This window comes from Lithohypha guttulata (genome assembly GCF_036872675.1).
Source record: "Lithohypha guttulata strain CCFEE 5908 chromosome Unknown scaffold_3, whole genome shotgun sequence".
NCBI classification, from domain to species: domain Eukaryota; kingdom Fungi; phylum Ascomycota; class Eurotiomycetes; order Chaetothyriales; family Trichomeriaceae; genus Lithohypha; species Lithohypha guttulata.
The window spans coordinates 2,441,936-2,467,829 of record NW_027042752.1 but is presented as its reverse complement, the minus strand read 5'-3'; the positions used below and the strand labels follow the sequence as shown (position 1 = coordinate 2,467,829).

The following is a 25,894-nucleotide window of genomic DNA, read 5'->3' as shown; positions in this document are numbered from 1 at the left end:
GAACGGTGTAAGGGCTAAGGAACGGTTCTGTAGCTCCGGCTTACCGTAAGTCACACTTTCACATAATGAGGTTGTAAGCGAATTGGTGTTCTAGATTACAGGTTCTTACTGTAACTGGCATACTTGGATCTCCAGCCTGTGAGATAAAATGGCTGCAATGGATGAGTACGAGCGAACCACATAGCGGTCGAACTCTCGGCTACACCTGCCGTATCAGATAGGTACAGCCTTGTTGAGCCGCCACAGGGAGTCGGGGAAATCCGTACAGGCGTCAGCGTCAACTGTAGGCCTGGTAAGTAGCATGTTCAGCTCAATGCAAGGCTGTGTCACTTTCGGCGAACAAAGAGAAACAGGTCAACTCTAGCCGGAGGATTTTGCGACGAGCACGCCCACTCCAGTGAGCGCGGTCTTCCTCTCCAACTTTCGATGCGTAGGCCTCGCGACTTCCCGCGCTGCACTCTTTCAACCTGCGCGTTATACCACAACACTGTATACTACTCCATTTTTTGAAAACTTACGCTCTGGTAGTGTCATAGCCCACTATAATAGGTTGTGAACACATGCGTAACAAGCAGAAATAGAGAAATATCGAGTGGCAGCACAAACCTTTTTCAACTCTCTTGCGGCCTCCAGCAAACCATCCGTGCGCTCTGGTACAATACTTACTCCTAGCCCAACGAATGGTGCCGACACAACAGAATTGTGCCACTGCCTCGAGAGCAAGCACAGAGATCTCGATCAGGAAGCAACAACAGGCGTAGAAGCAAGGCTGGAGGCTTGCGATATTGAACATGGATACTCTACAGAAGATCGATCTATATGCCACTCGCCTGGCGGACATCAAACAGGATGTGAAATACAAGGCAGGCGTAGCGAGTGAGCTACGAGATTCAGTTGAGAGCTTATGCACTCCGCCTCCGACTTACAGCAAGTTTCTATCCAAGTTATGGCCTGTGTTCAAAAAGATCCTGGAGGGCAAGCCCGACTTCTCACCTAATACCGCCGAACATGTCCTACGAAACCAGATCCTCGAGGTGATACATAGACTGCAACACCAGTCACCGGAGCTGGAGCCCTATGCTGTGGATATGATAGACACTCTGATGGCCTTGGTACGGGTTGAAAACGAGGATAATGCTGTGCTCTGCTTGCAGACAATCATGTACCTTGAGAAGAGTCAGCCCAAGGCTACAGAGTCAAAAGTTCTACCCTTCCTCGAATTGATACAGGAGATGTTTGATCAGATGGAACAAGTGGTTAAAGACACATTCGATGCACCCGCACCGCCCACCCTCCCAGCGACGGCGACCCCGAATCTCACCACTCAAGCAACCCAATCTCCACGACCAGGATCGCCGGCCACTGTGGTGTCTGATCCAGGCGCAGAAAAGAAGGATCATACTCCACTAGCAAGAGGCATGCAGTCTTTCAAAGTCCTTGCTGAGTGTCCAATAATAGTGGTATCCATCATGCAGGCTCATCGCCCGCTTGTCCAAGGTTACGTTACCAACTTTGTCCCATCGATCAAGAACATCTTGCTCTTGCAAGCGAAGGCACAGGAGAAAGCTCATGCTGAGGCTGCAAAGAATAACACAATCTTTACTGGTGTGAGCAAGGATATCAAGAATCGAGCCGCTTTTGGAGAGTTCATCACTGCGCAAGTCAAAACCATGAGCTTCCTGGCTTATTTACTCAGGGTATATGCCAACAAGTTGTCCGATTTCTTGCCCACCCTGCCGGGAGTAGTGGTCAGACTGTTAAAAGATTGTCCTCGTGAGAAGTCTAGTGCCAGGAAAGAGCTGCTCGTGGCCATTAGACACATCATCAACTTCAATTACCGCAAGATATTCTTGAACAAGATCGACGATCTCCTTGACGAGCAAATCCTCATTGGTGACGGCCTGACGGTCTATGAGACTATGCGCCCGCTCGCATACAGTATGCTGGCTGATCTCATTCATCATGTCAGGGAATCCTTGAACAAAGACCAGATCCGACGTACTATAGAAGTTTACACGAAGAACCTCCACGACAACTTTCCTGGTACGAGCTTTCAGACCATGAGTGCGAAGCTCCTACTCAACATGGCCGAAAGCATTACAAAACTCGAAAACAAAGAGGATGCGCGGTACTTCCTGATCTTGATACTCGACGCCATAGGCGACAAGTTCGCTGCCATGAATCATCAGTACAACAATGCTGTCAAGCTCAGCATGCTTTACGCGGACAAGTCCAAAGACAAGGAGACAGACAACTACTTCGATGATAGAGATCAAGTACCAGATTGGGACGAAATCGACATCTTCAATGCTATGCCCATCAAGACTTCCAACCCAAGAGAACGAGGTGCCGATCCAGTTTCAGACAACAAATTTCTGTTCAAGAATCTAGTCAATGGCTTGAAGAACATGTTCTATCAGCTCAAAGCCTGTAACCCAGCCAATGTGACGCTGGACCCAGCTACTGCACCCCCAAACTGGTCCGAGGTGTCCTTTGGCTACAACGCCGAAGAGGTGCAAGTCATCACGAAACTCTTTCATGAAGGTGCTCGAGTATTCCGATATTACAGCTCTGATTCAACCATCCCAGATATCAGTTATACGTCTCCAACCGACTTCATGGCGAGCCACTCCATGGCACATATGAGTCGTGAAGAAAAGGAGCTACTCGAGAGTTTCGGTACCGTTTTCCATTGCGTTGACCCAGCAACGTTTCATGAAGTTTTCCAGACAGAGATACCCCATTTACACGATCTAATGTTCGAACATACTGCATTGTTACATTTACCCCAGTTCTTTCTGGCCAGCGAGGCTACAAGTCCAGCCTTTGCTGGCATGGTGTTACAATATTTAATGGACAAGCTGCCCGAAGTGGGCTCCTCCGACATAAAGCGCTCATCGATACTGCTTAGAATGTTTAAGTTATCTTTTATGGCAGTCACCTTATTTTCCGCGCATAATGAGCAGGTTCTACATCCTCATGTGACCAAGATCGTCACGCAGTGTGTTCAGCTCTCTGTTGTTGCAGACAAGCCGATACATTACTACATTCTTCTTCGCTCACTATTCCGTAGTATCGGTGGAGGACGTTTCGAACTCCTTTACAAAGAGATCTTGCCTTTACTGGAGATGCTGTTAGAGACCTTCAATCACCTGTTGCAAGGTGCTCGAGACCAACATGATCGAGACCTCTATGTTGAGTTGACCTTGACAGTGCCAGCTCGGCTTAGCCACCTGCTACCACATCTGGGCCACTTGATGAGACCTCTAGTCGTTGCCCTAGGCGCAGGACCCGATTTAGTTGGTCAAGGTTTGCGAACTCTAGAACTTTGTGTGGATAACCTTACTGCGGATTATCTAGACCCCATCATGGCCCCTATCATGGACGACTTGATGACGGCACTCTTTGAGCATCTCAAGCCTCAACCATATCAACACTTCCACTCGCACACCACGATGCGTATCCTTGGCAAGCTTGGTGGTCGCAGTCGAAAATTCTTGAATAGACCGCCTGAACTCAACTACCGCATCGCAACGGATGATGAGCCGAGCTTCAATGCCAAGCTGAGAGACACGAATCAAGAGCGACCTTTTCCACTAAGTCCAGGCATAGATTTAGCTGTTCGCAAGCTCAATGAAGCTACAAGAACTCCTTCTGTTAAGGCGAACGACGTCTATTATAAGCAACATGCATTTCAGCTTGTAAGCTCACAGCTCAAAATGTTTATCGGCGTCAATCAGTTGCCCGATGAAATGGCTGCTTTGTTGCGCCTGCAGGCCAACGACCTACTGGCGAAGCGATTTGGTACCTATTCGAACATTCTCAGTCCTAAAAACTCTTCACAATCACTACAGCCAGCACACTCTGTTCAACAACAGAAGGCACAAGAAGAGACATTGAAGAAACTGCTGAAAGCTTGTTTTGCTGCAACATCGTCTGAAGAACTCGCGCCGGCGGCTTCGGAACTGATAGCGAATGTATGTCGACACTTCACTATCGTTGAGCTAGGACAAGCTTTGTGCGAAGCTGGATGGAAGACTCGAGAGTTTGATGTAGGACTTGAAGACAGTATGCGATTTCTAAGCACTCATATCTTGGCGGATGTGCTTGTAGATTGCTTCGCGTCGGACAATATTGTGGTACGTGAAGCAGCAGAACAGGCGATCTTTATCATTCGAGATACAGCTCGGACCATATTCGGGAACGACGAAAACGCAGCACGCCTCCCAGTCTTCTCGCATCTTGTGTACACTTTCTGTGCTAGATGTCGGGAGGTGGAGTGGTTCACGAAAGCCGGAGCTGCATTAGCAGTTGAGCTACTTGTCACAAAGGTCGATCTTGGCCAGGCATTTCTGCTCAGCAAGCAACTTGACCTCATCAAAGCTTTGTCTTTCGTGATCAAGGACACGCCATCTGAAGTGCCAGCTAGCACGAGGATAGTGGCGGAAAATACACTGGAGTTCATTCTACACCGTACTTGCAAGGGTCTGAACAAGGAGAGTTTGAGTGATGACAAGGGCAGGCTGTACACGCTCTGCACAACCTTCATCACTGAGCTTTCGCATATGAATCCACATGTTCGCGACGCAGCACAACAGGCATTTAAGATTATAGCTGGCGAGGTGGGAGCTGAGGTTCACGAGCTCATCTTGCCTGTCCGCGATCGTCTGTTGCAGCCTATCTTCAGCAAGCCATTACGTGCGCTACCCTTTTTGACACAAACGGGATTCATTGATGCCATTACCTATGCCCTCAATCTTGGCCATGATCTTGTCCCTCTCAACGATCAGCTACATCGTCTGATGATGGAGTCTCTAGCTTTAGCCGACGCTGAAGCTGATATCTTGCACCCAAAGCCTGACGAATACAATAACGCTGAACTGATCAAAAATTTGAGAGTATCCTGTCTAAAGTTGTTGAGCATGGCTATGACACTTCAGGATTTTGCCACCACACAGAACAACAGCCGAGCCAGAATAATTACAGTGTTTTTCAAGCTACTCTATTCTAAGAGCAAAGAGATCATCGACGCAGCAAATGATGGCTTGAAGGAGGTTTTGGCACAGACGAACAAACTGCCCAAAGATCTCTTACAGAACGGATTGAGGCCCATTCTCATGAACCTGCAGGACTCTAAGAGGCTGACTGTCGCTGGACTTGAAGGATTGGCTCGTCTCCTAACTCTGCTTACCAATTATTTCAAGGTTGAAATTGGCGCAAGACTTCTAGAACACATGAAAGTCATTGCAGATGAACAGTTACTCCAGAAAGTGTCTTTCAATCTCGTCGAGCAACAGCCTCAGATGAAAATCGTGGCAGCTATACTCAACATATTTCACCTGCTTCCACCAGCAGCCACAACCTTTATGAAGGATCTGGTTGACAACGTGCTTGATCTTGAGCACAAGCTTCGTAGAACAACAAACAGTCTTTTTAGGATACCACTTATCCTCTATCTGAATAAGTACCCAAGTGAAAGCTGGGCATTTTTCTCCTCTCGTCTGTCAGAAGAGCGTTATGGAAGGTTCCTAGGACAGGTACTTGCTGATGAGGCCAGTGGTCCGCTTCGAAAGCACATTCAAACCGAGACAGATAGCATATTGAAGACAACTTTCGAAGAGTCAGTCAACGACGACAAGTATATCGCAATCATTAACACGATCTACCTTGTCTATTCTATCACTTTGCATGAGGACGGGCAAGACTGGCTCAAAGATCAAATCCAGCTGCGAAAGAATCTGCTTTCAGCCACGAAAGATCTACAGGCCCGACTCAAGAAGGATCAGCTCGTTAAGACGCAGCGACTGCGAGCTGTGCAAGCTGTCGACCAACTGGTAACGATCGTAACCAGATATTTGAGTCTCCCAGACTGTAATGCAAACTACATGTGGGATTTCATGGCCGCCTGCGCTCAAGGCGACCTCAAATCGGGTGTTACCTTACAACAGTTCTTGTACAGCAGTATTGTGTGTTCGCCATCAACACAACATCAACAGTCTCTTGTAGTCCGCGGACTAGAGACTTACAACTCCAAGACTGTATCGCAACGTTTCAAGACCTTCATTATGCACAATGTCGTAAACCCTATCATTGCACAAGACGTCAAAAGAGAGCGTACTAACTTTGAGCGATCTGGCCCGGTACTCGACAAAGCTATCAGGGAACTGATTGCAGAAAAGCTTTGGAGAAATCCACCATCGGATGTACCGGATGAGTGGGCTCAACGAGGTGTTGACCATGCGAGAATGGAAGCTTTTCAACTTTCCGCTTTCCTGACCAAATACCACAAGGACGACTTTTCGGATGTAAGAAAGGAAATTGTCAAGTATAGCTGGGCTTGTATACGTCTTGAGGACACTATCAATAAGTACGCAAGCTACGTTCTGATCAGTTATTACTTCCGGTCGTACGAAGCGCCACCAAAGCCGATAATCCAGGTTTATAACCAGCTGCTGAAGGCCCACCAGAACGAAGGCAAGACTCTAGTCACCCAAGCACTTGATATACTAGCACCTGTCCTTCCAATACGCCTCCCTGCTACAGGACCTGGAGAGAAAGGCCGCCCGCATTGGGCTCGGCTACCTAAGAAGATACTCTGCGAGGAGACTGGAAATTTGTCTCAAGTACAGAGCATCTTTCAGTTCATCGCTCGCCAACCAGAGCTCTTTTACGACTCACGAGAATATTATGTCGTTACGATGGTACAGATGTTGCATAAGATAGCACCTCCTATAGGCGCCTCAAACGAAGCTAAGAAGATGGCGCTCTCGCTTGTTCAATTGGTTTTGACCTGGGAGAAGACACGTCTCTCTCAGGCATCACCACAAGCCTCGAAACGCGATATCGATGGTCGACCTGTTTCAAGTCCAGGTAGAGACGCATGGCAGATACCACTTGAGCAACGTACTCTCATAATAAAGTATCTGATCACCTTCGTCGCTTCTCTGCAGGAGCGCTATCCTGTACCAGCTGCTGATTTGAAGCAAAAAGCAATACAGAAGAATGCCCAGCAACCTGTCTCGAATGAATTGGTTGTCAAAGCAACTGGTATGTTGCAGGAACTTCTTACCTCTCCATTATGGACAGATATCGAAGTTGGCTTATACGAAAAAGCTGTTGACAGCACTTTGACTGGTGAAAAGGCTGACAAGCCAGACGAGAAGCATCTTACCACCATGATCAACTCTTTGCAGGTCATCAGGATATTGTTGAGCATCAAGAGTGGTGAGTGGATCGCGTCGCACATCGATACGATTTCTAGATTGCTTGAGAAGGTGCTCAAAAGCGAGGATACCGAGATACAGGATTGCCTACACTATGCTGCACCTGACGATAAGGCGCCACCCTTGATGGTCCAAGTACTGCAAGCAACACCACAAGAGAAGCAGGAAGATGAGGATGCAATGGAGCTCGATGGTGCTCAATCTGACTTCCTCACAAAGTTTGGCAAGACATTCGTCGGGGATCTGTTGGGTTCAGGCACTTTAGTTCCGGGCATCAACAACTTGTGGACATTATCCAAAGTGCAACCATCGGCAGTCGATGAACATTTCAAGAGCAGCATGCGCGCTCTACAAGGCAAGCTGGCCAAGGATCATTTGAATGCTTATGTGGCGCCAATTGGACCACCGCCACAAGGCTGGCGCCCGGGAGAGCCTATCATGGAGCCGTATGAATTAGCCTTGGGCATCGATCTCATCAAGAAAACGATCGATGTCCTTGCATCTCGCATGTCAACGTTAGGTGACGACCGTCGGCCTTTCCTGAGTGTGTTAGCTTCCATAGTCGAGAAGTCCTTCAACGTCGAACTATGTAACAAGATCCTAGACATGGTCGAAAGATGGGTCTTTGATTCAGCTGAAGCGTGGCCAACTCTGAAGGAGAAGACAGCTGTACTTCACAAGATGCTTGTGTTCGAAAAGTGGCCGAAGCCTGATCTTTTGGATCGATTTCTTGAACTCGTGCTTAAGATCTACGAGGATCGAGCAATCACCCGGACTGAACTCACTGTCAGACTCGAGCACGCTTTCTTGATTGGTACCCGAGCCAAGGATGTCAAAATGAGGAGTCGTTTCATGAATATCTTCAACAACGCTCTATCAGAGAGTGCCAACAAGCGACTCGAATATGTGTTGACGGTGCAAAACTGGGACACGTTAGCAGATTCGTTTTGGTTGAAACAAGCATCACAACTGCTAGTAGGCTCGATCGAAATGAATTCTCCTGCACGCCTCCATCACGAAGACATGAGAATCTGTCCGATTTCGGAGCTGTACAAAAAGGAACTGGTCAGCAAGGAACAAGAGCAGGACGAATTGATCATTGAGGAAAGCTTGGAGAATCTCGTTGCCTCCCAGAAGCGCTTCAATCAAGAATTATCCGAGGTTCGAGCCAAGCACATTTTGGAGCCAGTGGTACAACTACAACATATCGATGATTGGGTTGCTTGCGACCTTTGGACGAAACTTTTCCCACTCTTCTGGTCATGTTTGGCTCGTGAGGAACGTATTGATCTCGAGAAAGGCATGGTGACTCTGTTGACTCGTGAGTATCATCAACGACAACTCAATAACCGACCGAATGTCGTCCAAGCTCTACTGGAGGGCTGCGTTAGAGCCAAGCCACGTTTCAAGATACCGCCACATGTTATGAAGTTCTTGAGTCGACATTACGATGCTTGGTACACCACTCTGGTGTCGCTGGAAGAATCAGCTGTTAATCCAGTGATTGATACACCTGCTGTACGTGAGAGCAATCTTGATGCGCTTGTAGAGATCTACGCTGGTCTGCAGGAAGACGACCTTTTCTACGGCACGTGGCGTAGACGTTGCAAATTCATGGAGACAAACGCTGCTCTTTCTTACGAACAGCACGGCATGTGGGACAAAGCCCAGCAATTATGGGAGGCGGCACAAGTCAAAGCTCGAACCGGCGTCGTACCGTTCTCGCAAGGCGAATATTATGTCTGGGAAGATCACTGGCTCATTTGTGCTCAAAAATTGCAGCAATGGGACATACTGGTCGAATTTGCTAAGCACGAAAACTTCAATGATTTGCTCCTTGAAGCGATGTGGCGCAATATTGATGCATGGGGCAACGAGGAGCACAGATTGTCGCTGAACAACATGATCAAGAGTGTTTCCGACTCTCCAACACCACGACGAGCTTTCTTTCAAGCTTTTATGGCGTTGTTGCAGTACAATGGCAAACAGATACCAAGAGCAGAATTTCAACATGTATGCGATGAAGCGACTCAGCTGTCGATCAGGAAGTGGCATCAACTCCCTAAGCGACTTACAAATGCACATGGACCTATTCTGCAGAACTTCCAGCAACTTGTTGAACTTCATGACGCTAGCATTATCTGCGATAGTCTGATGAGCACAAACGAGCGGAACCTGGATAGCAAATCTCAAGAGGTCAAGCTTCTCTTACAAGCATGGCGGGACCGGCTACCTAACATTTGGGATGATATCAATGCTTGGCAGGACCTTGTAACATGGCGCCAGCACGTCTTCCAGCTCGTCAACAGTACTTACCTACCCTTGATACCTCAACAAGCAGGACAAAACATTGGAAACAGCAGCTATGCATTCCGAGGGTACCACGAAACCGCATGGATCATTAACAAATTCGCCCACATTGCACGAAAACACAATATGCCAGAGATTTGTATCAACCAGCTAGGAAAGATCTATACACTCCCGAATATCGAAATCCAGGAAGCCTTCCTTAAGCTGCGGGAGCAAGCCAAGTGTCATTATCAGAACGACGCTGAGCTGCACAATGGCCTCGACGTCATCAATAACACTAACCTCAACTATTTCGGTCTTCAACAGAAAGCTGAATTCTATGCACTCAAAGGCATGTTCTTGGCCAAGCTCAAGCAGTCCGACGACGCTGACAACGCTTTTGGGGTTGCTTTGCATTATGATCTTCGCCTGGCGAAAGCATGGGCCGAATGGGGTCAGTACTGCGATCGAAAGTTCAAGGAGAATTCGCGTGACATTCAAGCTGCTAGTAATGCTGTTAGAGTATACCTAGAAGCTGCAGGTCTGTACAAGAACCACAAGTCGCGGAAAATACTAAGTCGTGTGCTTTGGCTGCTTAGTCTTGACAACAAGGAGGGACAGATATCGAAGGCTTTCGAAGAGTTCAAAGGTGATATCCCAGTCTGGTACTGGACCACGTTCATTCCACAACTACTTGGCAGTCTGGAACACAAAGAGGCGCCGTTAGCGAAGTCGATCCTAGCACGAATAGCCAAACAGTTCCCACAGGCTCTGTTTTACCACCTGCGGGCTACAAGAGAGGAGTTTATGACCAAGAAGAAGCAATTCGAGGCTAGACAGGCACAAAAAGAGGCTCGAGAAAAACAGCAGCAAGGTTCGCAGCAGACTCCAAAGCATGAGCAAAGTCAACCTTCTCCTCAGCAGGATCAGAACGGCCCAAAATCACGTCCAAGTACCGCAAATGGAGACGGTCAAGCACAGCCCAACAGCAACGCAACTCCTACTTCTCCGAAGCCCAAGCAAGAACCGAATGGAGATGCAAAGCCACCAGTTGACAGTGAAGCACCGAAAGCTGAGGCGCCGAAGAAACCTTGGGATCATGCAGATGAAGTCATGGCTGGTTTGAAGACAGCATTTCCGTTGTTGGCATTGTCAATGGAAACCATGACAGATCAAATCTCGAAGCACTTCAAATGTCCTCCCGATGAGGATGCTCACCGACTAATAGTTGCATTGCTGAATGATGGGTTAGCGTACATCGGAAGAACCCCGGTCTATTACGCCGAAGGAGCGAAGTTGCCAACCGCCACGGAGGCAAACATTACTAGATTTGCTGAGTCTGTGCTTCCGGCGCATCTGCGGAATTCCTTTGAGGCGGACTTTGTTCGAGTCAAGCCAACAATGTATGAGTACATTCACAAGCTACGAAGATGGCGAGAAAAGCTGGAGCAAAAACTCGACCATCGTCAGCAATGGGGGCCCCTCGAATCATACAGTCACCACTTAAGTGAGTTCAAGTTCCTCAAGTTCGATGATTCTGTCGAAGTGCCCGGCCAATACCAGGAACACAAGGACAAGAACACTGACTTCGTGCGTATCGAGCGTTTTATGCCTACGGTTCAACTGATTCGTGGTAATGGTGTATGTCATCGACGACTGACGATACGTGGTCATGATGGCTCACTGCATCCTTTCGCTGTTCAGCACCCAACTGGAAGAAATGTTAGACGTGAAGAACGTATCGTCCAATTGTTCCGCATTTTCAACCAAACCCTTGCCAAGCGAAAGGAATCAAGAAGGCGCAACCTCTATTTCCATTTACCTTCTTTTGTGCCGATAGCACCGCACATCAGACTTGTAGAAGACGATGCAAGCTATGTATCACTTCAAACGATATATGAGGATTATTGTAGGCAATCGCCCACGACTGGGTCGCCCATGTCTCGTGATGATCCAATTCTCTTCGGGTTTGAGCGAACAAGAACAATCGTGGAGCAGAATAAGACAACGTCACGCACTCCGGAGCAAATGGCTATGATGAGGACTGAGCTCTTTAGTCAGGTTCAAGAACGCTGGATGCCGAATGTGATTGCTCTTCGATACTTTCAAGGCATATACTCATCCTTTGCCGACTTCTGGCTATTTCGCAAACACTTTGCCTATCAATACGCTGCGACCACGTTCCTCACATACATCATGTACATGGCGGCTCGTTATCCCAGCAAGATCAACATCGCGCGTCGCAACGGTGACATTTGGTCGTCAGATCTGCTACCCTCAATCAATAGTCAGAGAGGTCTCTTCCTTAATCCAGAAGCTGTGCCGTTCCGCCTTACTCCGAACATACAGATTCTTATGGGGCCTATCGCAGTCGAAGGAATCTTCACATCCTCACTCATGGCTATTGCAAGATGTTTGGCAGAACACGACAGCGGCTATGATATGGAGCAAACTCTAGCTATCTTTGTCCGTGACGAAATGTACAACTGGATCTCAACCCGATCAGGCGGTGGTGGTGTCGGTGGTCACGGTGCAGGCATAGAGCTTGGTCGCCTCGAAGATCCAAACGAACTCAGAGAAGTCGTGGCTGTCAACGTTCAGAGCATCACTCGGCGAGCACGCATGTTAGGAACGACTCAATTAGGTGTCACGCCAACACCGCCTACTGCTGCTAACGCTAATGCCAACACCAATACTGCGAACACGAACGGAGAAGGAAGTGCTGCAGCAGTCGCAGCAGCTACGAATCCCACAACAGCAGTAGCAACCACGGCGAATCCTAACGCACCTGCTGGTGTTGGCGGCGTGCTACCAGCATGTCAAAACGTGGTTGATTTGGTCAGTAAGGCTACTGATCCAAGCAAATTGGCGCAAATGGATGGGCTGTGGTATCCTTGGTTGTAAGATATTGGTTTCTTGCAGGCATCTAGGAGGGCACTACTGGGTTATGGGTGTATTATATATGGTATAAGGGTGGTAACGTTGACCTTTGGGGGTATGTAGCACGGCGTTTCTGGGCGATACGAATGTACCAAATAGTAGTAGCATAGTATGAGGAATGATGATATTCGTTCTCTTGTATTAGGCCTGAACTTTCTTGATCTTAATGTGTTTACCATCGTGGAACGTTCGAGGTAGATGGATGTCCTTCCACTTATCTACATAGTACATGCAAACCGCAAATATGTAGCGTAGTGATACACAAACCCTTTTGCGCAGGGAATGTTGGACAATGGTTTGAAAGACGCCACTAATCAACGTCTAGATGATAGCAAGTAGTCTAGGGGTACGAGAGGTTGATGCAGATTCGTGGTTTATTCCTGTAGATTGCTGGAGCCGAAGGAGGTTCGCGGAAGTTCAGGTTTATACTTCCATACTGGACGAGGGACGTTGATGAGAATTTGCTGCCGTGATCCGCCCTAAAACTATATGCACTGAGCGGCCATTTCCGAAGTCGTATATGCTACCACAGCAGCAATATGCGATAATGTCCATACAGTACGTTAAAGGCGGACCAATACTGGAGCGATGTGAAGAGCAATGTTATCTGCAATCTATCAGGATATAGAGCTACGTTGTGATGAGTTAGCGACTTTCATGGAGCCACGGTGCTAATGTGGAATAAGTCTACTGTAACCTACTTATCTTTGCAGCCATCAACATTTAACAACTTCGAACTTAATGCCAGTCTAATTGCCTGAGAGGAAGCAGTATGAGAAATCCAACCGCTGGAGGAGACTAGACGGCTATAAACTTTTTGGTATTTGTGAAGCAATAAGGTTTCAAGGTGAGTGCTTTGCATAGTCCAGGGATGCACAACAGCGTAGGATATGCCAGAGCAACGACACGGCAGTTTGCAGGATTATTCAGCGAAACGGTTGCTCTTTCCTCAATGTTGGCGAGAAGGTGATAGCTGGTTGATAGTGACCTGAGACCTTGTGTCGCAGGACCGAGATCTAGACCACCTTCGTGTACGACACGTTCCGATGTCCATGACATTATAACAATAGAGTTGCAGCGTCAATTCGGGCTCCTCAGAATTGCAGGAGTAGTAATGATAATGTCAATGCACGAATTAGTTCGACAGGTGACACTCTCGCTGTGTAATACAACGAGCTCTATCAGTACAGGGTGCAGACTGAATCACATTTGGGGCCTGTCATTCATAACAGAATTCGTGCAATTGCACCTCACTTCCGCCACGTCCTTCACAACACACCATCGTCTGTTCGTCAGAATTACTCGGCTGACCAGCCTTGTAGCTTACGAAATCCAACATTCGTTTCAGAAGCAATTGGTATGTCGATCGTTTGAGCCAAGCCGGCGATCTGCAGCGTGGAGCAGTGTGATTGGTTGGCACGCGCATCGTGCTCTATTGAGGCAATGGCAAAAATATGCTTTTGTGGATCGAAATCCATACCAAATTGCTACATTCGGTAATTGAAGCTGCTTGAAGAGGAAGTATTTCGAATATGCCTCGGCTCTTGGAAAAGCAAAACATGTCTTAACATGCCCAGTGCTGCTGGTAAGGCAAATGTGAATGTCCATAGTAACTGACTGCACGCGTGTGTCGTACGTGATCGACAGAGGTATTGAGTGTAGCAGGGAATCAAGGGACAACGCCTCTAGCGCGATCTGATTCCCACAGCTCTTTCAAGCCTTTGTCAAGGCCCAGCCAGTTTTCAGCTATTCTCATGCCTCGTGCTCGTTCGGCTTCGATGTCGTCCCAAGACCAATGGGAAGCAGCTTTTCTGCAAGCCTCGTCAGCTTGACTTATCTGTACAGTTTCCCGACCTTGCACCTGTCGAAGCTTCTCTGCGGCTCCAGCAGCTGTCTCTTGTGCTCGCCGTCGTAGCGTGTCTTCCGTGATCTTAATCTCTCCGATCACAGTCTCCGTATCAGGTGTAGGTGCATATGAAGAATCCAGTGCAACTGGAGGCGAAGCTTGACCAGCAGGCTTCTCCGGCAGCCAACCTGCACTCCTCCAACAACGCTCGGGAGGGACTGTGAATCGACCTTTCTTGACCACGTACTTGGAAAGACACGATGCTAATAGAACCTCTCCGTGACCGCCATCTGTCAGCTCTTTCTTCAATTCGTCTTCGCTCTTGCCAGATATTTTGGCTCTCCTAGATAGGTCTTTCCGTTCTCGTGTTCTATCCTTCTCATTCTTGGGTCTGACAAAAACGGATCCGATCAGTATCCATTTTTCATCCCATCCGAGTATGCGACTCCGAACTTGGTAGGTCTCGTAGGGCTTGATTTCTTTCAGAAAGCTGGTATGTACAGCTCCTAAGATGACAGAAAAAGGACCCTTGTAACCCTCTCTTTCCAGCTCGGCAGGGGAGAACTTTGTACTAGACATTAGATGGACCATAAGAGCAGTTCTCGATTCGTCCAGATCACTAAAGTATGTGCTATTCGATTTGTGCAGGTTGTGGTCGATCTCCAGCATGGGCGTTATGCTGCTAATTGTGAGAGGTAAGAATATCGGGTGGGAGGACGCCGGGGCTCGATTCTGCGCGGTGTACGAGGACGAAGCTCTTTCGAGAAGTCTCGCAACTTCGTGCTTGGACTTCCAGGATCGCCAGGCGCGGTAAAACAGCCGCAGCTCCCACACCAGAGGAAGATTCTTGACATTGAGCAGGCAGAAGAGAAGGACGATATTACGCAAGGACAGTAACGTGATCAAGTAGGAAAGCATTTCGCGTATTGGCTGTGGTACAGCAAGTCGAAGGCGTTGCAAGAGGGAGTGTGACGGCAAAGACATTTCAAAAGCAGGAGCACTGGCATAAATTTATTAAGGGCATGGAATAGATGTGGTGTTCTCCAAGATAGCGCAGCCCAAGTAGGACACCTGTGCGCCAGTGTATGGTGAACGATGCTGCTCAAATCACGCAAATATGTATCCTCCAATACTCGTGACATGGTGTAGCCATCTGCTCGGAAAGTTGCCCCTATACACCCTTTCGTGGGGCTGTAGAGGGGCTAAACAGGCAGGTAAACGTGTATTTAAGCTGGTTCGGTGAAGAAGAATGTACATCAATCGTCTTCAGACATCGTCACATTCCACTCAAAATTCAGGTATTGCTAGGCACTCGGTATTTGTCTTGGTGCTAACCTCAGGTTGAGTCGCAGCTCCTACGCCCTCTACTTCGTCGTGATGGTAGGGAGGAATGCACAGGTACTGTACATTTCCTGATATGGTCATAACCCAGACAGAGTCCACCGCTTACAAAATACTGAATGTGTGATCGCAGCCAGATGGTACGGTCCGTGTCGACTTTCCGTGTGATATGCGGACTCTTGAACTCTCTGTCTCCTCGATTCACTGCTATCGATATCTAGAATTTGCTTCTCTCCTCGCAACGAATAGCATAGTCAATACCACGATCGTTCCTCAAGGCGCACGGGGTTCATTGTAGTTTGTCCCTTAGCTCTTTCATTGTCGTCAACACAGTCATGAGGAGATATCAGGTCTCTAGCTCTTTGTCGCACTGGGCCCTTGCATACCTTCCGACGCGATGTGACTTCAGCCAACGAAGACACATGGCTGTTTCAGAGTCTGCGAAGAGCTTGTAAATGGATAGATCGTAGAGGTACTGCATAACACGGCTTTGGACAACGACATCTTACGGAAAAGTGTAACTTTCGATCGTAACAACACATTTCCTTTCCTTGTCAACGATCGCGTTCACTATTCCTGCATGGTCTTCTCATAACAACAGCTGCTACAGAGGAGTTCTTCGACTTAGGCGGAAAAGACTTAGCGTAGGAACACCGTGCATCACAAAGCTTGTCTACCAACCGTTGCATCTGGCTCAAGAAGACGTGTAGGGGTTGCCAGCCAGACCACAGTCGACTCAGGTACGTATGCCACGTTGAGCGGATGTCGCAGTCGATATGTTTTCGGTAAGCTGAGGTGGTGACAGTGATTGGTCACATCGGTCGAGAAAACGAAACAATGGAGAGGCAAGTGAAACGGAAGGCGGTCAGCTTCCCACCAGTCGCATCACGGCAAGCACGACCCTCGCAGGTGCCGCCGATCCAGCTAGACCTGTTCCTGGCGGCCAAGCCGCCCGCCTTGCACGACCATTCGTCCTTTTCCCTTTTCGCACCTTTTGAATTCTCCTTACCATCTGCCTGTCATCTTTCGCATCTGAGAAACCCAAACATCTCCAGCTCAAGTCTCTCAGGGGTTGTACAGACATACGACTCAACTTGCCTATGCTTCCCTAGCCAATGCTTCTTGAGGATCATTCAGCTTCTCACGCGCCCGAGCTCCGTCTCGGAGTTTCCTAGCTTTCATTTGTAGCGCCAATCAGCTTTTCAATTCGACCCTCTCGGAAGCACAGCTACCTCCCTCACGACCTGTGGCTTACGGATGGTTCTTGCAACTGATTTAGTCACGTAGATCTGCGACAGTTCACGGAGACGTACGCCGAAGTAGTGCAGAATCCCGGCTAACTCAGTCAGCTTCTATCCAATGAAATGCAATGTTTCAGGTTCCTTGCATCTACATCCCAGTCTCCAGTACATATCCAGCTTGACATCAGGGGATTCCAGATGCTTGTACACTGACCGATGCTAGATACCCACGAGCGCATATATCTGTTTGCTTTGCCGGGACAAACATGTTGTCTTCACTCAAGTTCTATCACTGCTGACTGCTAAAGATTGTTCCAGGCTAGTTCCTGTTTCCTTCCTTCACTTGTCGACTTACGTTAACGTCTAGCCTGAGGCAGACTGTTCCATTCCTTGACTCGCTACTTCTGGAAAGCAAGCCACCACATTACGTCGACGACCATTCCTTTGTCACCGTGCTTTGTTCGAGGTTCCAACGCTCGGGCCACTCGAAGAAAGGTATGTGTCTGCCCAGCACCCTCTGACCCCACAATTTCGAGAAATATCACCAACCTTTCATGGTTCTATTGTCACTCCCCAGACAATGTACCAGTGACAGGGGAATCGCATAAGTTCTCAACATTGGCTCGTACCAACCATTCTTAATGCCCACATTCAATTCTTATCTCACCGCAATTCGCAAATCTAACATTCTCTCAGACAACTCTCCTTTCCAACTTTCAACAACTCTTCGCTGGTCGAAGAATTTCTACGATCTTTACAACAAGTCTCAGTTCCTACGAACAACTACTTCAAAATGAAGTCCTTCACAACACTACTGGCTATGGCTTCTGCCGCCAGCGCCCATATGATCATGAAGTCCCCAGTACCACACTCTCCTCCGGACAATGGACCACTCGACAAGGCTGGCGCAGACTTCCCCTGCAAATTCGCTGGCGGCTCAGGCAAAATCCAGACCACCAACGTAAACAAGATGACCATCGGATCATCCAACCCTCTTTCCTTTACTGGCAGCGCAGTCCACGGCGGTGGCTCGTGCCAAGTCAGTCTTGCCAAGGGCACAGATATTTCCAAGTCTACAAAATGGATGGTTATTCATAGTATCGAAGGCGGTTGTCCTGCAGATGCAGCAGGTAACCTCGGAGATGATCCAAATGGTTCTGGCGCAGCCACGTTTCAATTCACTGTTCCTGATCATCCAGATCTTGGACCTGGTGACTATACCTTGGCATGGACGTGGAACAACAAGGTCGGCAACCGAGAATTCTACATGAACTGCGCATATGTTCAGCTGTCAGGTGCAGCCAAGAAGCGATATGCACCATCCCAGCCAATCTCCAAGCGTGCTGATGGTCCTTTACCAGACATGTTTGTATCGAACATTGGCAATGGCTGTTCTACCAAGGAGGGCATCGACGTTCAATATCCTAACCCAGGTTCTTCCTTGGAAGTCGGCAAGAACGCTGTTCTAGGCAAGCCCGACGGCAGTTGTGGCGCTTCTGGTGCATCTGGCCCGTCTGATCCTGCTCCATCCAAGTCTAGCATCGGCGCAGGCTCAGGCGCTACATCTTCAGTTGTGGCGTCATCTTCAGCCGTTGGCAACACCGTCATCCCAACCACGACCGGTGTCAGTGCTGCTCAACCATCAAGCTTCGCAGGTGGTGCCAAATCTTCAGGTCTTGCGACTGTTCCCCAGCAATCCGGCCAACGAACCCAATCATCTGGCAACGTCTTCGCAACAGTATCTGCAAGCGGCACCCAAGCTGCACCCACAGCTGCTGCAACATCCGCTGCCGTCGCAACATCTGCCGCTGCACCAACACAGTCTGCCTCACCCGCCGCTCCCATCGGTTCCGGCACAAGCACCGGCTCACAGGTCCAAGGTACAGCCTGCAATCAAGAAGGCGCTTGGGCCTGTGCTCCCGACGGTTCATCTTTCCAGCGATGCGCTTCTGGACAATGGTCAGCATCCATGCCTATGTCCGCTGGCCTGACCTGTGTCCCAGGCATCTCCATGAACTTCGCCTACAACCAGTCCAGCACTTCTGGCAAGCGAGACCTCCGATCTCACATCGCCAGACGCCGACATAGCCTTCACGGCTCAACTATCTAGGACAAGACAATGTCGACAGCTAGGGATGGTGGGCAAAGAAAAAAGACTAGAACATGGTCTCGGTGGGGCCTTCGGGAGGATTTCTGAATTGTGCATTTGCAGGCGCTCGTGTTGAGTATACCCAATTAGCATAGGACATAACCAAATTCGTTCTCTTTACGACTTCTTCGCTCCTTTGTGTTTTGTGTTAAGCATCGCTGTTCCTGTGTGAGCTATCTTCTCTGTAGACAATTACACTGAACTTGACCTATAACAGTTTCCTCATAATGAGCAAGATTGAAATGGTAGATGACACCCTTGACCGTGGAGTCTCTATTTCTATCTCAAACGTGTGACCTAATCACATACACTCTACCAGATCTCTATTGCTCCCATTACTCCTCACAGATATGCTAGAAATGAAGGTGTAAACAAGATTCCTTTTCAAGGTCGCGCCAAGCTTTTGCGGAGCATGTGTGTCGTGTCAGTCTCGCGTTCCTGCCAAGCAGAGGCCGCAGGCAAGTCTAGTTCTCCCGTGCACTGGCATGACCGAAGTAGAATACCCAGCCTCGTCTCTCACTCGAACAAACATGCAGGCACGCGGTCTTTGAGAATCAGCGTATAGCGTTCTGTGGACAACAAGACATCTCCCCAGCTGCCACGTCCTCGTCTTAACATGGGAATTTATGGCTCGCTCGCTCACGGTAAGCTTGACTGTACAGCTTTCGCCCAAGTCGTCTGCACAATACCCCAGTACCTCTCCCTTTCACTCTTTACATGATTGACATGCTCAGTGCCTACAAATTCCTCCATCTTTACCAATTCCTCGATCAGGTTCTTCTCAATATCCATCGCTAGTAATTTCTCCTTCGCAACGCGAGCATGGCCGACGACGTCCACCGCTAGAATCATCAAGTCGGATTCTGAGTAGATGTATGTGCGTGGAATAGGTCTGATATGAGCTGCTTCCTCGCCGTTTGTGCTTCTGCAGAGAAAGACATCGTTTGCATCGTTGAGTTTCCTGTATAACTTCCAGAGTGCATGCTCGGACAGATTCAAAATGTCCACGATGGCTGTTGCGCCTACAGCTGCGTATGCCAGGGCCCGAGCTGCGTTTTTGATGAAGAGGTTATTGCTTGGCACACCCTGGACCAGAGCGTTGACGCTGATCACTGCTCTAGGCTGACCTGGACAGCTGTCGAGCACCAATGCATCAACGGGCAACCTCATACCCCCACAAGTCTCGAGACATGCTTGTGCGAGCTGTACCGCGGCGTGAGCTCCACCGTTGGAGAAAGCGTGCAGGAGCACTCGTGGCTTAGGTGATGCTGAAAGATGTGCTTGAATAGCTCTTGCTGCTGGTTGGAAGAAGCTCATCTGCCAGCTGTCAGGCACCCATATCGTGTTGGCGATGATGTTCTGTATGAGCAAAATGGTTGCGGACGGGTATAGTTCTTGATATGGTTGAACATATTTGGCGATGTGCTTGGGTTGCGCGAATGCCCACGAGCAGATAACGATTAGTGTTGGACTTTTCTCATCACCACTCGTTCTCAGCTCATCAGCTGGCTTGTACAAGGAGATGCCTCGACTAAGTGGTGAGAACCCCAGACCTGTCAGGACATTAGGTGTGACGGTGGTAGTTGAGCTTTCCATTGTCGTTTGCCTTGCATCTCCCACAAAGTCGCACTTTGTGCCGACAATACCCACCGCATGTTATATAGAGATGAGGGCATTGCGCTGCTGAGTAGTCCTTCGATACGAATCGCAAGAGCAGCATCGCGACTCGTACGCTCCATAAGCTTAAGTCACCGTCGTATCTCGTATACCACACCCACATCCCGATCGACTAACGCCTCGCCTGATGTGACTCCGTCCCAACTATAGTGAGTTTCTGGGACCGACACGTGGTGATATTACTCCGTGGCGGCATGAAGGCCTGTATAGCGGTCCCTTAAGACTTGGCTTTTGCTACAAACTCACTGCAGCCGCGGCTACGTTTCTTGGCTGGCGAGAGCATGTGAAAGCATGAGTAAATCAGATGTCCCTTTTCTGTACCTAAGAACAGGGGAGTCTAGATGTTGTGGTTCGTGCCTGTTCATCTTGAGCAGAGACGTGGTTTTGCTAATTAGATGGCGATCTTTGAGGTGGTTTTCGGCTGAGAGTCACCTTGGCTGAAGGTAGGTAACCTGATGTGTCCGAGACGATAGATATGAAGAGTTGGAATGAAGGACAATTTATGGTTCGGATAATGTAACTGGAAGTGCTATTTTCCTTGCAACACTGTTGCACACAGACGACCCATATCCAGGTCCATGCGAGTGTGGTGAGCATTATTTAACAGAAATGACGTAGCGCTGCGAGACGAAGGGTGGTACAAAATCTCAACAGTTTGGAAGAAATAGGAGGAGCTCTACTCTAGCAGCATATCACATAATAGCAAGGGCGACCTATTGCACTTTCGAGTCCGGTGCGTTGCGCACCAAGTCACCAGCCGGCCATCAAGGATGCCACCAACAAGTTGTTGGCATCAGGCCACATTTATGGAAGGAACTGCGGATGAATGAAGATGTAAATGTCATATTCTGGTGGCCAGAAGTAACCAGTAAAAGTTCTCTTTCGTCCTTCAACCCTGTGTTCTGCCTACACTGGCAGCTAGTATAATTTCATGCTTTTATGAACCTGCACCTTCCACTCAATCATCCAGTGTGTAACCACCTATTTCAACTCAGGACTACCTGAGCTTAGTCCGCACCGCAGTCTGTGATGACAACAGGCTGCTTTGGGGCACCGCTCTGGGATCCTAGCTTCTCAATTGCCTTGACAATGTCCATCGATTGTTGGTCGGCAACCTCACCGAAGACGACATGCTTGCCATCGAGCCATGAGGTCACGACGGTGGTGATGAAGAATTGGGAGCCGTTAGTGTTTGGTCCTGCGTTGGCCATCGAGAGGAGACCTGGCTTGGTGTGCTTGAGCTGGAAGTTCTCGTCTGCGAATTTCTCGCCGTAGATGGACTTGCCGCCAGTACCGTTCTGCCGAGTGAAGTCACCTCCCTGAAGCATGAATTGAGGAATGATTCGGTGGAATGGAGCACCCTTGTAGCCGAAACCCTTCTCGCCAGTGCAGAGGGCTCGGAAGTTCTCAGCTGTCTTTGGGACGGTGTCGTCGTACAAGTTGAAGTTGATTCGGCCTGACTGTCCACCATATTTGACGTCAAAGTAAGCGTGCTTGACCATCTTTGCGGTTGGTGAGGTTTGTGATGGAGAGATGTGTGTATGTGTTTAGGTTTGTATAGAGAGAAGGAAATTTTGTTTCACAGAACAGGTCACAATATTTGTACTGCAAGTTTAACCACGAAACCAAAATGCAGGGTCGAGCCCCTCCAAATACTCTGAATTGCGTATGTTCCCAAATAAGGTGCGGGGCAGCCGACATTGTGCCGGCGTTAGCAATATTTCTGCCTGAGGCATTCACTGTGAGTGAAACGTTAGTGAAGGAATAGTACCTTGGACACAATGACCTTACTATCAGCATTCAGAACAGTCGTTCTCGATCTCAGGCACTTTCAAGTCTGCACAAGAACAATAGGGCAGTCGACTTCGGCCTCGAAGCAGCTTCCAGTGACAACCACTTTCTGCTCTCGTGTCAACATAGGCTCGTCGGTACGCCCCGTCGCTACTGTCCCTCGACTTCCTCGACGCGAAGTCCCTCAAGTTCCTGGTCAAAACGCGTGTCTGTCATACGTGGGGCTGAAGAACAAAGCTGCGCCTTTTCTGCGATGACTGCTCAACAGTTTGGCCAATCGAAAAAATAGCCACCACAACAGATTCAGAGCCGTCCAGGTAGTCTAAAAGTCTATTATTCGAACCAGTGTATGGATGTTTCGTTTTGATCTTGTTAATCTTTCTATATCAGCCTGAATGTCCTCGATCTGTTCCTTCTTCGCTGGCGCATGATCTCTCAGATAGTCCTCAACCGAGTTATTTTCAGCCGCTGTCGCCTCGCTCAGACATGCTAACATTTGGGCGGCGGAGAATTTAGCATCTCCATTCGGTCGAAGACCTCTGACTGCTGATACCCTCACTCCAAACATAAGTACGTTGACGCACTGGTGAAATGCTTGCGGACCACCCTCGAAGCAAATCATTGTGTCGCCATGCTCAGCGAACATGATACCATCAGAGAGCCAGGTATCTTCACCGAACCTCGTAAGCTCCGCTCCTGAGCTGTACAAAAGGATGGAGTGGTGGACGTGTCCAGAGCCTGACCATCCAGTAGTCTCCAGGGCCTCAATAGATTGGCCAACAAGATTAGCCACCACTCGGGTCTCTGCTATCGTGTTCGGGCTTGTTGACTGCGCTGACCTCACTCGCTTTGCCAGATACTCTGAAACAAGCCAATTGGCATCGTGTTCAACGCAAGTGAACCCATACTCAAGGATTGTTGCGTTGTCGATGTGGTCGGAAAGGACGGCAAGTGCATTTTCGATCTTGTTCCTACTAAAGGACATCCCGGAATCTCCAACAACCTGAACTACACGTGTAAGTTCATCTGGCTTGTTGTAATATGAGTTCAAGGTATTTCGAAGCTCAACTAGCTCAAATATTTTTGTATCAATGTTCACGACTAGGAAATTCTGGCCGTCTTCACGATCAGAACCAATGGGTGTGGCATCCCATGCTCTAAGCCTCGCTCTTTCGTATACTTTACGAATGGTATCTGCCTGCATGATGTCCACAATCGACCTTTTCGTTCAGCTATCAGCATCAAGGCTCAAGTCAAAACGGCTGGCACTGTAGCAGAGATGCTAGCTAAAGGACATGGTCTGACACGAGCGAACGGCATCCGGTCGCTGCCAGAAGCTGTGATACAGTCACCACTTAAACGAGGCTGTGCTATTGTCCAAACGTCCCTGCGTAAGTCAGCCATGAGAAATGCCTGCTCAGTAAGGATCTCTGAAGGTACGTGAATGGTGGCATGACGATGACGTAGATTGCTAAGAACGTACTTGGATGCTGATTCCTAAGATAGACATGGCTGTCCCATAGATCGGCCTTAGTAATATTCAACATCTGAGAAGCGTGCAAGCGGTTGCAATACTTCCAGCTGTCGACATTCAGCTTTTCAATTTGGGTTTTCGGATAATAGCGATGTTACCATCCCGCTGCCATCCAATATCCTCCTTCTGTACCAGCTCATCCCAATCAAGTTCATTACCAGTTGCGTTCTTGACGATCCAGTCGATATCACATTTAAGATACGACTTGCCGATCGCTTTCAAGACAGATCTCCGTAAGGAATCAATCTTCCAACGCATAATGGCTCGAACGTAGCCATCGACTTTACTACGTATCCTCCAGAAGAGCGGCCAGTCAGCTGTCACAACTGCTCGCAAGATGAGATCGACTTGAGTGTCATGGAACCCGGATGACATCTTAGCTGCTGAGCGGATCTTGTAGGCTTCAGCCAAATCGTCCTGACGAAGAGCCGTGTCGAGGATGAGATACACCAGCATTTCCCGAAGCTCCGTGGACGAAAGTGGATACTTGTGGCTGTGTAATGCCGTCAACAAATATCTTAAAGATGCATGATATGACTCCGGATGCAAAGCGAGTATAGCTAGCCTGATGTTGAAAACATGGACTCTTTGTGAGAAAACCGGCGATGAAGCAGAGGACGATGTTGCAAGGATACCTTCTCGTAGCTTTCGGAGAGCGGTCAGTATCATCGATAGTTCTTCGGACGGATTCACTGTTGCGACCACAGTTGGTACTGGTGCGAACTTTGATGCTGATAGACCTCGAGCAGTATATGCTGGTGTTGTTGGGCGCACATCACTACTGAGCCGTGCTGATGAACCAGCTGAATTGCGGTTGCACTCACTCGACGACGTCGAGTCGTCGATAGAGAGTGACGAGAATGCCTCGTTGAGGTTCTTCGAATTTTGTGTACAGAATTGCATGTAGCGAGCTGTAATTTTGTGATAATAGCTTTCTTGGGTCTTCAAATTGAGTAATCGATTGTCCCCTTTTGAAACAAATCCAACACTCTCTAGAGGATCCTGCTTGACTGGTCGTAGTCTGTCCCATGGTGCTGAAGACTTTCGATGCAACGTCGGTGGTTGGTACGACATGCTGAGTTATTGATTGGCTTAGGTAGCAATTAGCACGAGCCATGTGCGATCATCTCACTATGAAGGCAGTGGTCAGAGCCATGGCTCCGTGAAGCACCGACGTAGTCGGCATCCGGCAGTAACAAACACTTTGAAGTGCTCACGAAGGAAGAAAGAGCGATGGAGTCTATGCGAGCTGTAACTGCACACGAAGACTGCTTAGCTGATGATGAATTGGTCTACCGTAATACGAAATACGAATACGAACTACGAACTACGACAGTGGTTGACCTGTCCGGTATCGAAATAACATCTCGTGATGTCGCGAAGCATTAGTATACTGAACTTCATTCTATTTCATCCTTGGAGATCATGTTTAATAGTTTGGAATTACTGACAAAGTTAGTAGATGCGGTGTGACAAGATCCAGATATGACAGCTAAGAATGTTTCGCAAAGAGATAGCCTAGCTTCATTCAAACCCGTTGAGGAACCACCATGGCACTCACTCATTCGGTTCGAAGATCTGCCTCATTGGCAACAAGACAATCACTACATCCTTTCGAGCTATCGACGCGCCTCATACTCGTACATCCGCTCAATAGAGTCGATGACTCACTGGCATAATGAGACGATCAATATCTGGACGCACTTCTTGCCTGGTGCACTTTGTTTGCCCTTCGGACTCGTACTATATCGGGTGCTTGAACCACGATATGAGCTTGCAAACAATGCAGACGTGATGGTGATGTTGTGCTTCTTTCTTGGTGCTGGACTCGGTATGAGCCTAAGTGGTATCTATCACACACTC

The 25,894-nt window shown here is 48.6% G+C and overlaps 6 protein-coding genes across 6 annotated transcripts; 2 read left to right on the top strand and 4 right to left on the bottom strand.

Moving 5' to 3' along the window:
* Positions 1 to 791: 791 nt before the first annotated feature.
* Positions 792 to 12,416, top strand: TRA1 (transcription-associated protein 1; the record flags this gene model as incomplete). The annotated part of the gene is given in 2 exon segments (XM_064899031.1): positions 792 to 3,701; positions 3,714 to 12,416. 2 exon segments carry the CDS (start codon positions 792 to 794, stop codon positions 12,414 to 12,416), a joined length of 11,613 nt encoding a protein of 3,870 aa, XP_064754988.1.
* Positions 12,417 to 14,121: 1,705 nt separating this feature from the next.
* On the bottom strand, positions 14,122 to 15,216 carry LTR64_004685 (uncharacterized protein; the record flags this gene model as incomplete). Its single annotated transcript, XM_064899030.1, has 2 exons — positions 14,122 to 14,862; positions 14,887 to 15,216. 2 exons carry the CDS (start codon positions 15,214 to 15,216, stop codon positions 14,122 to 14,124), a joined length of 1,071 nt encoding a protein of 356 aa, XP_064754987.1.
* Positions 15,217 to 17,673: 2,457 nt separating this feature from the next.
* Positions 17,674 to 18,990, top strand: LTR64_004684 (uncharacterized protein; the record flags this gene model as incomplete). The annotated part of the gene is made up of 2 exons (XM_064899029.1): positions 17,674 to 18,760; positions 18,884 to 18,990. The coding sequence occupies 2 exons, from the start codon at positions 17,674 to 17,676 to the stop codon at positions 18,988 to 18,990; spliced, it is 1,194 nt and encodes a 397-aa protein (XP_064754986.1).
* A 678-nt stretch (positions 18,991 to 19,668) lies between these two features.
* LTR64_004683 (uncharacterized protein) lies at positions 19,669 to 20,625 on the bottom strand (the record flags this gene model as incomplete). The annotated part of the gene is made up of 1 exon (XM_064899028.1): positions 19,669 to 20,625. The coding sequence occupies one exon, from the start codon at positions 20,623 to 20,625 to the stop codon at positions 19,669 to 19,671; it is 957 nt and encodes a 318-aa protein (XP_064754985.1).
* Positions 20,626 to 21,713: 1,088 nt separating this feature from the next.
* On the bottom strand, positions 21,714 to 22,208 carry PPI1 (cyclophilin peptidyl-prolyl cis-trans isomerase Cyp2; the record flags this gene model as incomplete). The annotated part of the gene is made up of 1 exon (XM_064899027.1): positions 21,714 to 22,208. One exon carries the CDS (start codon positions 22,206 to 22,208, stop codon positions 21,714 to 21,716), a length of 495 nt encoding a protein of 164 aa, XP_064754984.1.
* Positions 22,209 to 24,088: 1,880 nt separating this feature from the next.
* LTR64_004681 (uncharacterized protein) lies at positions 24,089 to 25,105 on the bottom strand (the record flags this gene model as incomplete). Its single annotated transcript, XM_064899026.1, has 2 exons — positions 24,089 to 24,822; positions 24,856 to 25,105. 2 exons carry the CDS (start codon positions 25,103 to 25,105, stop codon positions 24,089 to 24,091), a joined length of 984 nt encoding a protein of 327 aa, XP_064754983.1.
* Between the last annotated feature and the right edge of the window lie 789 nt (positions 25,106 to 25,894).